A 13,280-nucleotide genomic window follows, 5' to 3' on the forward strand; every position below is an offset into this window, starting at 1 on the left:
CTTCTTTGGAAAAATGTCTGTTCATGTCTTCTGCCTATTTCTTGATTGGATCATTTGTTCTTTGGGTGTTGAGTTTGATAAGTTCTTTATAGATTTTGGATACTAGCCCTTTATCTGGTATGTCATTTGCAAATATCTTCTCACATTCTGTCGGATGTCTTTTGGTTTTGTTGACTTGTTTCCTTTGCTGTGCAAAAGCTTTTTATCTTGATGAAGTCCCAATGTTCACTTTTGCCCTTGCCTCCCTTGCCTTTGGCGATGTTTCTTGGAAGAAATTGCTGCGGCTGAGGTCGAAGAGGTTGCTGCCTGTGTTCTCCTTTGGGATTTTGATGGACTCCTGTCTCACATTTAGGTCTTTATAAACTGAGTGTTAATGTCTAAAAAGCTTATTGAAATTTTGGAGTTTAATAAAGTTTCAAACACTATAAATTAGTGTAGTAAACATGTTTGGTAAGTTTTTCAGAAGTCTATGAAGAGAGTAGTAACTAATTTTTCAAAATTCCTATTTTATTAAAACTTGTCTGGGGGCACCTGGGTGGCTCAATGGGTTAAGGATCTGCCTTTGGCTCAATTCATGATCCCAGAGTCCTGGGATCAAGCCCCACATCAGGCTCCCTGCTCAATGGGGAGCCTGCTTCTCCCTCTCCTGCTCACCCTAACTTTGCTCTCTCTCTCTGTCAAATAAACAAAATCTTTAAAAACAGGGGCACCTGGGTGACTCAGTCAGTTGGGCATCTGCCTTTGGCTCAGTTCATGATCCCGGGATCCTGGGATCAAGCCCCGCGTCAGGCTCCCTGATCAGTGGGAGGCCTGCTTTTCCCTCTCCCTCTGCCTGCCACTCCCCCTGCTTGTGTTCTCTCTTTCTGTCAAATAAATAAAATATTAAAAATAAATAAAGTCTTTAAAAACAAACAACAAAAACTTGTATTATTTCAAGAATGGCCTTTTTTTTGAGAGAGAGAGAGAGAGTGTGCGTGCACGCGTGCACACAAGTGGGGGAAGGGGCAGAGGGAGAGAATCCTCAAGCAGACTCCCCACTGAGCACGGGAGCCCTGAGATCTGACCTGAACTGAAATCAGAAGTTGGATGCTTGACCAACTGGAGCCACCCAGGCACCCCTAACATATTTTATTTTTAAATAATACTAGTTTTTAATTTGTGAAAAATTATTTTGTGAAAACCAAAGAAGAAAACATTTAAAAAAATCGTAAATTTTAATTTAAAAAATTATGATACCGCCATTTCAAATTTTACACTCTTAAGGAAATAAAGAAGCTAAAAGAGCATTGTCACTGGCTCTAAGAAAGAGAAATAATATTTCATAAAAATTCTTTCAGGAAACAAGAAAAAAAAAATCGGTATTTCACTACATTCCAAAGCTTCATTTAACACAACTCTAGGTACCTTCCTGTGCTCATCCTTATATATGTCAAAGATAATACCTCTTTCAAAATACCATTAAAGTTGATATGTTCTTTCTCATAACTAAATTACCTACAATCAATTTACCTGTCACATCAGGTAGCTGAGATATTCCTCTCAATGCCAGTGCCCAGGCAAGTCTAACAGTGGCTTGCAGCCCAGGGAGTTTCCAAAGCTGTGAGTCTTGAAGGCGGGAGTGAACTGTTGCGATGTACTGTCTTTCTGTCAACAGTGGAAGTTGATGAATCATATCTGAAAACACAAATATAGACCACTATACCAAAAAGTAGAAAAATTCTCACTTTTGATATACAGGAGTAATGTCTAAAAATCAGAAAATCAGAGTACTCTTATCAAATAACTGTGGACTAATTAACATTAATGTTTGACAAACCAAAAACAAAATCACCACCACAAAAATTATATGCAAACAAACTGAAAGAGGCAATCGACAACAATTCTAAATTTTAATGCTATTTTTTTCAATTTTTTTAAATAAGCTTACTATAAAAAATTTTAAAAATAGTTAAAGAGTCACTCATTTTTTCCTGTATATAAATTCTAAAATATATCAGGGCGCCTGGCTGGCTCAACCGGTTGAGCGTGTGACTCTTGATCTTGGGGTTCTAAGTTCAAGCTCCACATTGGGTGTAGAGATTACTTAAAAATAAAATCTTTAGGGGTGCCTGGGTGGCTCAGTCGGTTAAGCATCCGACTCTTCATTTTGGCTCGGTCATGATCTCAGAGTCATGAGATTGAGGCCTGTGTCAGGCTCCATGGAGCCTACTTAGGATTCCCTCTCTCTTCCTCTCCCTCTGCCCCCACCCCACTGCTTGTGCATTCTCTCTCTCTAAAAAAATAAAATATAAATCTTTTAAAAAATAAATTAAAAAAATATATAAATCAATGCCATTTAAAGATCAAAAAAGATATAATTTGGGGCGCCTGGCTGGCTCAGTTGCTGGAGTGTATGACTCTTGATCTTGGGGTTGTGAGTTCGAGCCCCATGTTGGGTGTAGAGGTTACTTAAAAATAAAATCTTTAAAAAAAAAAAAAAGAATTTCATTAGATAAATAAATGCCTGAATTTAAAATATCAAGCAAAAACTGGCCAAAACAAAGGATCCAAATTGCAAACAAGTATCTACTCTGATTATAACAAATGAAATTGCTAAATAATACTATTTTTCAATTTACAGTTCTATTATACTATGGTACTTCAAACAAGCACAGGATTCTGAATAAATACTAAAATGGGAAACACCACTAACACCTAAGAATTCATTTATTTTACTTCATTATTTTCTTGTACTTCCTTTTGATGTCAGTGGTTCCCAACCTTTAACCAAGAACACATTCTTTAATTTCCTGTGTTTTAAAAGTTTCCATCTACTACTATGCATGTATTACTAATTCACTTCTCCCATTTATTAATCAAACATATACAGAACAACCAACAAGAAATTACAATCAAAATGAGTTAATTAATATAAGCATCCTAAATTTATAAAATTACAACCTAATACAAAACCTTCCATTTTAGCCTATGAAACCTTCCAGGCATTTCATTTTGCTTTTGGAAGTCCCACTTACAAGCTTCCATGAACACAGTCTGCCCCTACTTAATTCTGTGCTTTACTTCATTCAAGACAGGAAATCTGACGAATGCAGTAACGGGCAGCATTCCTAGATGAGCACAGGTAGCACTTATTCTGTGACACGCAAAGCACTGTGTGACAATTTGACTGGAGGAAAGGGCTACTTATGTTTTCCATAAGCCTTTCCTAATGCCTAAAGATGGTCACCAAACATGAGTGGAAAATGTCTATCCTCTTTACATACCTACTGAGAGAACATGCCGATGACACGATCAAAAGTGGACAGAGGTAATGATGTAATGTATGGTGATTAACATAACATAATAAAGGGCGCCTGGGTGGCTCAGTTGGTTAAGCGACTGCCTTCGGCTCAGGTCATGATCCTGGAGTCCCAGGATCGAGTCCCGCATCGGGCTCCCTGCTCAGCAGGGAGTCTGCTTCTCCCTCTGACCCTCCTCCCTCTCATGCTCTCTGTCTCTCATTCTCTCTCTCTCAAATAAATAAAAATAAAATCTTTAAAAAAAATAAATAAATAACATAATAAAAAAAAAAGTGGACAGAGGATAACTGTTCAAGTAAGTATAAATATCTATGCTGTTAAAAGGCAATAATCTTCCAATAATCTTCGGGAATCATTTTTGAGATCCTCATTTCTAAGCAGTAGTGTATGAGGTTACCAAGTAAAAATATTACCTACTTCAGAGAAAATATAAATTAGAGAGAATATATTACTAAAAATGATAGTTATCCTCCCTTAGAATGTTTTCATGAAAGGTTTGAAATGTGAATAATTAATATAAAGAAACAAGCAATTGATTGTGCATGCAGAACTCATGAACATGTATTACATAACTTTTACCACTTTCCTATTCCAAAATCGAAAAGGACAATAGAGATATCTAACAGGGTACATATTTTTAAAAGGTGATCTTTATCTTGGGCGCCTGGGTGGCTCAGTTGGTTAAGCGACTGACTGCCTTCGGCTCAGGTCATGATCCTGGAGTCCCGGGATCGAGTCCTGCATCGGGCTCCCTGCTCGGCAGGGGGTCTGCTTCTCCCTCTGACCCTCCTCCCTCTCATGCTCTCTCTCATTCTCTCTGTCTCAAATAAATAAATAAAATCTTTAAAAAAATAAAAAAAAAATAAATAAATAAATAAATAAATAAAAGGTGATCTTTATCTAAATATTCAAATATTGATGAATTACACACACAGGAAAAAAATACAAGAATAAAATATACAATTTTTTATTTTAGTAGTTAAAATATTGCCCTTCTGAGGTGTAACCTCCAAAATTTAATCTGATTTTTTTAAATAAAGACATTAATAGGTATAAAATTCAATACCATCTCTTTCCTCTGTGCTTTGTTCTACAAAACTGATATCAAAGCAGTACAGAAGAGCCATAAGAAGAGCCAGATTCACGGCATCCAACGAGCCATTAGCCTCAACTGTCACTTTTTCCAAATGTCCAATAAGAAGCAGAGTGTCATCTTTGCCTAAAGGTGACTGACAAGCCCAGGCAAAAAGGCTTTCTGCCAGAGACTGCCTGCACTCCTTGATGAGATCAGAAACCTAGAGATAAAAATGTATGATCATCAGTATACATAAATCACAGTGAAGCCTCGTCTTATTCCAAAAAGTAAACCACCTTTTACAAAGCTAACTAACTAAATAAATCTATCTGAATCCACAAGTAACCCTAAAATCTCACCTCTAGAATTCTAAACAAACCCTACTGTTAATTCCTCATTTTAAGTTCCAAGCTCCTTTATGTAATGAAGGAGGTTGGAACTTACATAATTCCTTGGAACTTCATGTAATTCCTTCAAGAGTTCATTCCAGAAAAAGAGCTACAAAAGCACATAAGTGACTAGAAAGAAGTGAAAACAGCTGAAAGTCAATTTTGGATAGAGATGCCTATACATTTCAATGGACATTAGCAATTTTCCTATGCCTGTGTTAGAATGTTCTAAATGCCATGACTTTTCTGCCTGAGAAACGACACAGACGACCCATGAACTGATCTCATTGAACCCTTGCCTCTTTTCGGTGTTTTTCACTGCCCAAACCTCTCTCCCGCTGTAGTTTCTCAAACTCATTGTTCACATCAATCTGTGACACCAGAGTAAGGACTTTATAAGTCAATCCTTGCTCCATCAGCTCCTCTGTAAAGCGGGTTGTCATGGAAACCAGCTCTGGACTGTAATGAAAAGAAATCAATGGAGAAAGTTACAATGAACAGTCACGTCTACACTTCATCATACAGATACAGCAAGTGGTCTTGACAATAATGTTTCATTACTGGAAAAAAAACAGGATGAATTGTAACTCAGCTCTTTTCATCCTTGCTAGGTAATTAGGCGTCAATAAACTTCTAACCATAAATAATTATTTTTTATTTGTAAACAAAACAAAGCAGCTTTGTCATTCTTTGCAGAATACTCAGTTATGTTACATATTTTACTTAAATTATACATACTAAAAGGAGAAATTTTTGTTATTTCTAATAATTAAAATAACAATTTGACAAGTAATTTCCAAAAACGCCCTGAAATCCAAAGAAGCAAACAGACCTGAGTTCAAGGGTCCATGTTTTTCCTCGTCTGGACTGTATCAAGGCTTTCAGGGAGTTTGCAATGCACCGTTTTCCATCCCAGTATAAAAGAACAGCTACTAATCCTCTGGTGAGACCAGGAAAATGTGGCTGTTGGTGCTCTCCTAGATAGGGGAGTTGAGAAGTAATTTAGTAAATATGTGTTTAGGAGGAGACAAAAAATTACTATACCAATGTTCAGTTCAAAGAAATCACAGAATCTCAGGGTTCAAGGGGTCCTCCGGTCCTCTACTCGAAACACCCATCTGCTGTTTTCCTCCTCCCACATCCTCAAGAGGCCATCCAATTTGTGCTGGAACACCAGCACTCACATGGAACTCACCATTTCCCAAACTCTCAACCTCACCTTTATCCACGATTTCCACATGCTGGTCTCACTGCGGTCCACTAAGTCTAATAATATTTAATGCCCATTTCCCCCTCTTTCACATGAAGTCTTTCAAATGTTTAGAAGTTTCTTCCCCTAGAGTTTTCTCTGAAAAGTAAATAACCCAATTCCTATGTTTCTAGTTCAGTCACCCTTTCAACTGCTCTCCTTTGAATAAGTTCCACTTTTGTTTTTTTTAGTTTTGGTTTAATTTCCTAAGGCTGGTTGTCTTCTCCCCGAAGTCCAATCACTCCACTCTCTCCTGTCCCCAAATTCATCTTGCGGCTCACACCTCTGCACAGGCCATTCCTCGTACCTGGACGCCTTTTGTCCTCCTGAGTGCACACCTATTCTATGTGACATGTGCCTACTCGTATTTCAACACCTAGTTCAGGCCTCATGAGCTTTGTGAAGACTTCTCTGTACACCCTGAGGTCACTTTAATCCCTTTGCCTCTGGACCATCACTAAATCTTGCATAAACTGGCATTAATGCACTTTAATGTATAATTACCTGTCTCCGTATTTTTCTCAATTACTAGACTATGAGCTCCTTTACACTAGTTGAAGTTTCGTTCGTGTTTCTATCCCTGGAGTCTTACCACAGTGCCTGGCCCATGATAAAAATAAAATAAAATAAATGTTTGTTAAATGCAAGTTCTGAGTTAAACTAAAAACTCAAAGCCTATCCAGTTAACATTTCCACAATAGAGTGGGAAAACTACCTTCCTACTTCTCAGTATTATACTTCTTTTAATGCAGCCTTAGGTCAAAAAGGATTTTGGAAGCCACGTGATATCTTTAAACATAGGAGACTTTCTTGGGGCACCTGGGCAGCTCAGTCAGTTAAGTGCCCAACTCAGGTTTCGGCTCAGGTCGTGATCTCATGGATCATGGGATCAAGCCTCTCGTGGGGCTCCGTGCTCAGTGCGGGGTCTGCTTGAGATTCTCTCCCTCTGTCTGCCCCTCCCCCCACTCGCGTGCACACTCTCTCTCTTTATATGTAACTATTCTGCTTAATGCCCCTGTCAGCAACTTCCCATTGCAAAATAAAATCCAAGTAATTTTCTTTGCCTGCAAGACTAAATATACTCAGATTCCTGCTCTCTTCCTTAACTTCCCTCGCCCTCCCCCATCTTTGTGAGGCGCCTGCATCTTTTTACCCATGGTCTCATTATTCTTTAGTGTGCCTTTGGCCTCACCTCAAGCACTTGCTGTTTGCTCTGCCTGGGTCACCCTTCTCCAACAACTCTGGCACCTTGTCATCATGCAGGTCTCAGGTCAAATGTCCCAGAGAAGCCTTCCTTAAGTATCCTATTTAGAGTTGCCCCCTAAAAGCCCCCATCTCTCTGTATCACATAGTTTTATTTTCTTCCTCATACTCAGTATTACTAAAATTATCTTATTTCTAACCTATTATCTGAATCACCTCCTCAAAAAGAACTCCAAAAAAGCGGTGAACTTACTTTCTTACTCATTACATGACAATAAATTCTTTGTGCTATAAAATTTGTGAGATGCTGCCAATGATTCTTTGCTAGTAAATTACCATGTAAAAGCCTATTTTAAAACAGTTAAATTACCTTTAACAATTCCAATCACTAAAGCCCTCCCATTAATCAAAGATAAACAGAAGGAGATATTTTGAGTATGGTATTTCAACTAAACTACTTTGGAATCTGAATGATACAACCTTTTAAACCCTGAGGGAATGACTTTATAATTCTGTACTATCTTACCACAGATTCACTTAAATGTCAACCTACCAGCAAGGAGAAGCTCAACAGCTGCCAATTCTCCAATATCAAAAAGGTCACTAAGGATAAAGGCCTCTTTAATGAGCTGTTCAGGAAGAAGTCGGGTTCCCTGTTGACCCTGGATAGCGACTCCCTCTGTACTGGCTTTCTGAACCTTCTCGTGTTGTTGGACATTTTTTGGCTACAATGGTAAAAATAAATAAAATCATGGAATGAAAATAGTATACTGGAGACAAGGTCTTAAATTATTACCTAGAGAAGTTAATTCATGATAAGGCAGACAGGTAACATGATGGAAGAAGTACTGCTTATCAGACAATCTACAATTAGACCTTTATGACATGACACTTCCTATTACCTTCAACACTTATGCTGTTACTATCTTCTCAATAACTGCTTCTGCTAAACTCTGAAATACAAAATGTTGAGAAAGCACACAAAACAGTACACTATTTTTCAAATTTGTAAGGAACGTTTCTAATTATATATTTCATAAATAAAAACATAAGGCCTGCAAGTGGGAAATAACAAATGGATATATGAATTGTTGAATCAGTTAGGAGGACTAAGGATAGTTTGTTAATATATTATGTAAAATGCAGTCTTATTCACAAAAGTCTTACTTGATTCAAATATTTAACAAATGACATACAGTATAGAATTACTTGATGGATCATAAAATTTCAGAAATTTACATTTTATAAAAGGCCACATCGGTCATTTAATCCAACTCTACTATTAGCAGATGGAAAAGCAGGCGCCTGGGTGAGGCAGTCAGTTAAGCGTCCAACTCTTAGTTTCGGCTCAGGTTGCAATCTCAGGGTCATGAGATCAAGCTCTGCACTGCGCTCCACCCTTAGTGTGGATCTACTTCAGATTCTCTCTCCCCCTCCTTCTGCCCCTCCTGCTCCTGCTTACTCGCTCGCTCTCTCTCTATAAAAAAAATTAAATCTTTGAAAAAAAAAAACAAACCAAACAGATGGAAAAGCTAATGCCCAGATAAGTCAGGTGACATCCCTGTGCACATACAACTCTAGTGGTAGAGCCAAGATTGGAACTCAGCTCAACTGGCTTCCAGGCTACAGCTCTTTCTACTAAAGACAGCAAGGGAAAAAAATAAAAATAAAAAAGCTAAAAAGCAAAAGGCCATTTCTGGTAAGACAAACAGTTCTTAGATAGTCTTGTTAGTCTATAAGAGAAAATTATCAAACAGCAAGAAAAGGAATTTCCAAATATAAATTCCCTCCACTGAAGTACTCAATTCCTGGTTGAAAAGGATTTCAAGATGCAGTGATTAATGACACGCAAGAATAAATTAGTTCAGCTAATACAACTTACATAACATTATGAAGAGTTAAAATGTTGAAAATGTACCTGGAAATAAACAAAATAATCAATCTTACTGAGCTTAGATATATTAACTATCGGTCAGAAATTCCAAGGAGGCTCATATTTCTGGAACATACTAAATCTTCTACATCACATTCAAATATTACTAAGATATCTCCTGGCTAGAGATTATAGTATTAGCATCTGTGGAGAACAGAAAGGTAAGAAAGGTAATAACTGCTTCTAGGAAAAATTACACTCGTAAAGAAAACTTGAGTCAAGGACTAGGACAAGTAGTATATTTCATTCACATGCATTAAAAACGTAGTTGCTCTCTAATCTTTAAAAAAAAAAAAAAAAAAAAACATATCCAAGAAGCAAAAAAGAAAATTTCCTACTGGGTTTCTGAACAATGAGATGAAGTCAGGTTTGTGTTTCTTCAAAATCATGTCAAGAAGGTGGACAGCTTCAGGTTGTCTTCTCCAAAGAGCATTTCCCACTGTTTGCCAAATGTCTTTGTAAGGACCCCAGAGGCTGGCAGCTTCAAGAAAAAACAAATAAAACAAGCATCAGGTAAAACATATGTGTGGAAAATAACATTAGGTTACTGTCCACACATTTCAGTCATGCTCACCATACCTACTTCAAAATATACAGGGTTATACCTACAAACCAAACATTAATATAAAAGCATACATATCAGGTTTCTCAAGTGACAATAAAAACATTATTTTATTTAACTTAATATAACATAAAGTGAATCCTAACTTTAAACTGGAATATCTGCTATGGTTTTGCCACTTTTTTAGATGTGTGACATGGAGCAAGGAAATAACCTCTTAAACTTCAGTTTCTGTGCATAAGTAATAGAGAAATCATCTATATCATAGGGTTGGATTGATTCAATGATATAAACCAGGTGAGACACAAGACAGTGCCTGGCATACTGCAGGCACTCAGTAAATGTAGGTGCTTCCTATCCTCCCCACCATCCAAATAAAAGCAGGAGCAGGGGCAAAAGATTAGATTTTGTAAAACTTAGCAGCTGAAAAAAAGCACTTTATTGTGGCTGGGACACTAGCTATTAAAAATCAACATAGAAATATGGAACACTTCTATAAATTTATATAAAAAGGATCACATTTTGATTTGTAAAAGTAATAACAGTAAGTAATACTGAGCTTTTGCTATGGTTCTAAGCTCTTCACACATATTATTTTATTTCAGAACACTATGAGGTCAGCACTATGTCTTCCTCCATTTTATAGATACGGAAACTGAGGCAGAGAGGTCAAGAAACTCACCCAAGGCCACACTGGATAGGTGAGTCATGAACCCAGGCAGTTTCTCATCAGAATGTGCCTTAACTGCTAAACTATATTGTCTCTATACATAATACTTGAAAAACGAAAATGTTTGGGATAAATACAGGTATTTCTGACATATCTATTAAGTGAAGAAATTAAGATCACATCTAGACATACCTAGGCAAATTCAACTAAACTCAGCCAAATTCACTTATCTAAAAATGTTTTAAGCCCTTAACAATAAAATATTACAGAGGATAAGAGAAACAATCTGGTCTTTAAAAACTCACATCAAGTTTTGGAGACAAAGCATACTTCAGTGAAAAATTTTAGTAACAATACAAAAAAGGGAACATGATTGTTGCCACAAAAAATAAATAAGGATTTCAAAAGACAAAACGATGGTCAAGAATTTCTAAGGGATGACTACACCTGTGCAGCAATTTGGGGAAAATCTGGGTGACAAAGAGCAGCCAAGGGAAAGTGGGAGCTAAGGCTCAAAGACAGGTGTGAAAGTGTAAAAGAGAATTCAAAGAGCCATAGTGATGTTAAAAGAGTTGTGACTTCCAAACTTTTTTGACTATAACCCACGGTAAGAAATATTCTGTATCTCAATCTAGTACCCACTTAGATGCAAAACTGAAAAGCTGTATATAAAGTACTAATATTCATTCATTGTATCAATGCACTCCAAGATTTTGTATCCTGTTCACTATTTTATTCACTATATAAATTCACTATATTTATTTTAGACCCACTGTTTGAATAACACTCCCTGAAGACCCAAGTTTGTTTGCAAACAATCAAATATGGTACCTATATGTGTTTATAAAGACTATGAAAGGGAAACTAGTCAAAACCAATCAGTCTAGGTGCCAGGGTGGCTTGGTCGGTTAAGCGTCTGCCTTCGGTTCAGGTCATGATCCCAGGGTCTGGGATCGAGCCCCGCGAAGGGCTCCCTGCTCAGAGGGGAATCTGCTTCTCCCTCTCCCTCTGCTGCCGCTCTGCCTACTTGTGCTATCTCTCGGTCAAATAAATAAATAAAATCTTTAAAAAAACAAAAAACAAACAAACAAAAAATACCAATCAGTCATTCCAGAAACTTGGAACTTATCTACAGCCTAAACTGTTAAGGGTGGTGTGTAAACATGCTTAACTGCTATCTGAGAAAACACAAATCCAAAGAAACCTACCAGGGCAGGCAGGGCACACTCTGCTGAGCATGGAGTCTACTTGAGACTCTCTCTCTCTCTCCCTCTCCTTGCCCCTCCCTCCTGTCCCCCCTCTCATGTGTACACTCTCTCTCTCTCTAAGAAGAAAAAAAAAAAAGAATAAAAAATAAACCTACCAGGGCAGTAAGATGGCATGATAATGTAACCTAATTAAATGTGTTAAATGTTCATTGTCCTATGAACAATGCTGTCAGAAAAAGGCAATGCACTGGGAAAAAATTTTTTAAGGGGGAATGTGCTGGGAGAGGACAGACTAAACTAGTCAAACCAGATCATTTATTCACTCAACAAGTATTTACTGAGGGCTTTCTATGTGCCAGGGACTACTGACCAAGCAAGACAAACAGGATCCCAGTCCTCACAGAACTTAGAGATTGACAGAGAAAGACATTAAACATAGAATTCAGAAAACAATTACCAATATAATAAAAGACAATGGAGAAGTACAGAGTGCTAGGAAAACATATAAAAGGGAGAACCTAGCCTAACCTAATCTGAAGATCAGGGCAGGAAGCTATAGCTCTTTGGTGTGGGGATGTGGGAGATGGGAATCAGCAGGTCTAGACCTCACATAAACAGCAGTCTACTCCCTGCTTTTCTTTCATTCTTGCCAATTTTCTGAGTAAAAAATAGAGCTTGTCATATAAATTTCTAAAGTAAAAAAAACCAACATGAGTACCAGTGCAGACATACTTCCCATTAAAGATCAATAAATTGAAATACTGGTTTACCTATCTGTCTTTTGAGTCTCATTAAAGAAAATCAATTGCTAGGATCCAATCAACTCTGGATATACTAAGAGCCCGCCAAAATGAGAACCTAACCCCTCGATCCTGCTGATTGCCAGTGAGGTACTGGTTGGATGCTAACTAGCTAATTTCCCTAGAGATCATTTTCTTGGCCTTTTCTAACTGCAAAGGATAGAGCAGGTTTGAGTCCTGGATTCCAGGCCAAGATGGAATTTTTCCTATTAGTAAATAGGAAAGTCTCAAGTAGTAGATGACAAAATGAAATTGGTACTATAGGGCAATGGTGTGGTTGCTGGACTAAACAGAACCACAGAAGTGTCAGGAATCTAGGATGACAGGTTAAATAAGCTGCTAATATGGTGATAGAACCTAAAGGAGGATGAGGGCAGTAAAATGACAAGAAAAGGCCTGTTAGTAGAAAAGAGCCTGAACTAGCAACTGATTGGCACAGGGTACAAAAGAAAGGTATCAAGGGGAGCCTGGCTGGCTCAGTCGGTACAGCATGTGACTCTTGATGTCAGAGTTATGAGTTCAAGCCATACACTGGGTGTAGAGAATCTTAAAAAGAAAAAAGAAAGAAAGGTATCAAACAACTTCTAGGCAAATTTGAAACTTGCCTTACCACAGGTATTTAAAAATTCTGAGAAAGAGCTGACAAAAGTAAATTCTCTTCTTTAACAGTAACAATATATTGAGGCACCTGGGTGGCTCAGTTGGTTAATCGTCCAACTCTTGATTTCAGCTCAGGTCAGGATCTCAGAATCGAGGGACTGAGCCCTGAGTGCACCTCCGCACTCAGCAGGGAGTCGGCTTGGGATTCTCTCTCTCCCTCTACCCCTCCCCCCGCCCCCCCACAGGCATGCACACTCTCAAATAAATAAATCTTTAAAAAAATAGATAAAAG

At 37.8% G+C, this 13,280-nt stretch overlaps 1 protein-coding gene across 1 annotated transcript; it reads right to left on the bottom strand.

The window, feature by feature from the left end:
• Window positions 1–1,432: 1,432 nt before the first annotated feature.
• LOC145718242 (nuclear pore complex protein Nup205-like) lies at window positions 1,433–9,654 on the bottom strand. The gene is made up of 6 exons (XM_081809701.1): window positions 9,487–9,654; window positions 7,769–7,940; window positions 5,596–5,740; window positions 5,063–5,222; window positions 4,366–4,594; window positions 1,433–1,674 (listed from the first exon to the last, which is right to left on the bottom strand). The coding sequence occupies exons 1-6, from the start codon at window positions 9,535–9,537 to the stop codon at window positions 1,448–1,450; spliced, it is 984 nt and encodes a 327-aa protein (XP_081665827.1). The 5' UTR covers window positions 9,538–9,654; the 3' UTR covers window positions 1,433–1,447.
• Window positions 9,655–13,280: the final 3,626 nt, after the last annotated feature.

Source organism: Leptonychotes weddellii, unplaced genomic scaffold, assembly GCF_054177405.1.
Source record: "Leptonychotes weddellii isolate Sample4059 unplaced genomic scaffold, ASM5417740v2 HiC_scaffold_1262, whole genome shotgun sequence".
Taxonomy (NCBI): Eukaryota; Metazoa; Chordata; class Mammalia; order Carnivora; family Phocidae; genus Leptonychotes; species Leptonychotes weddellii.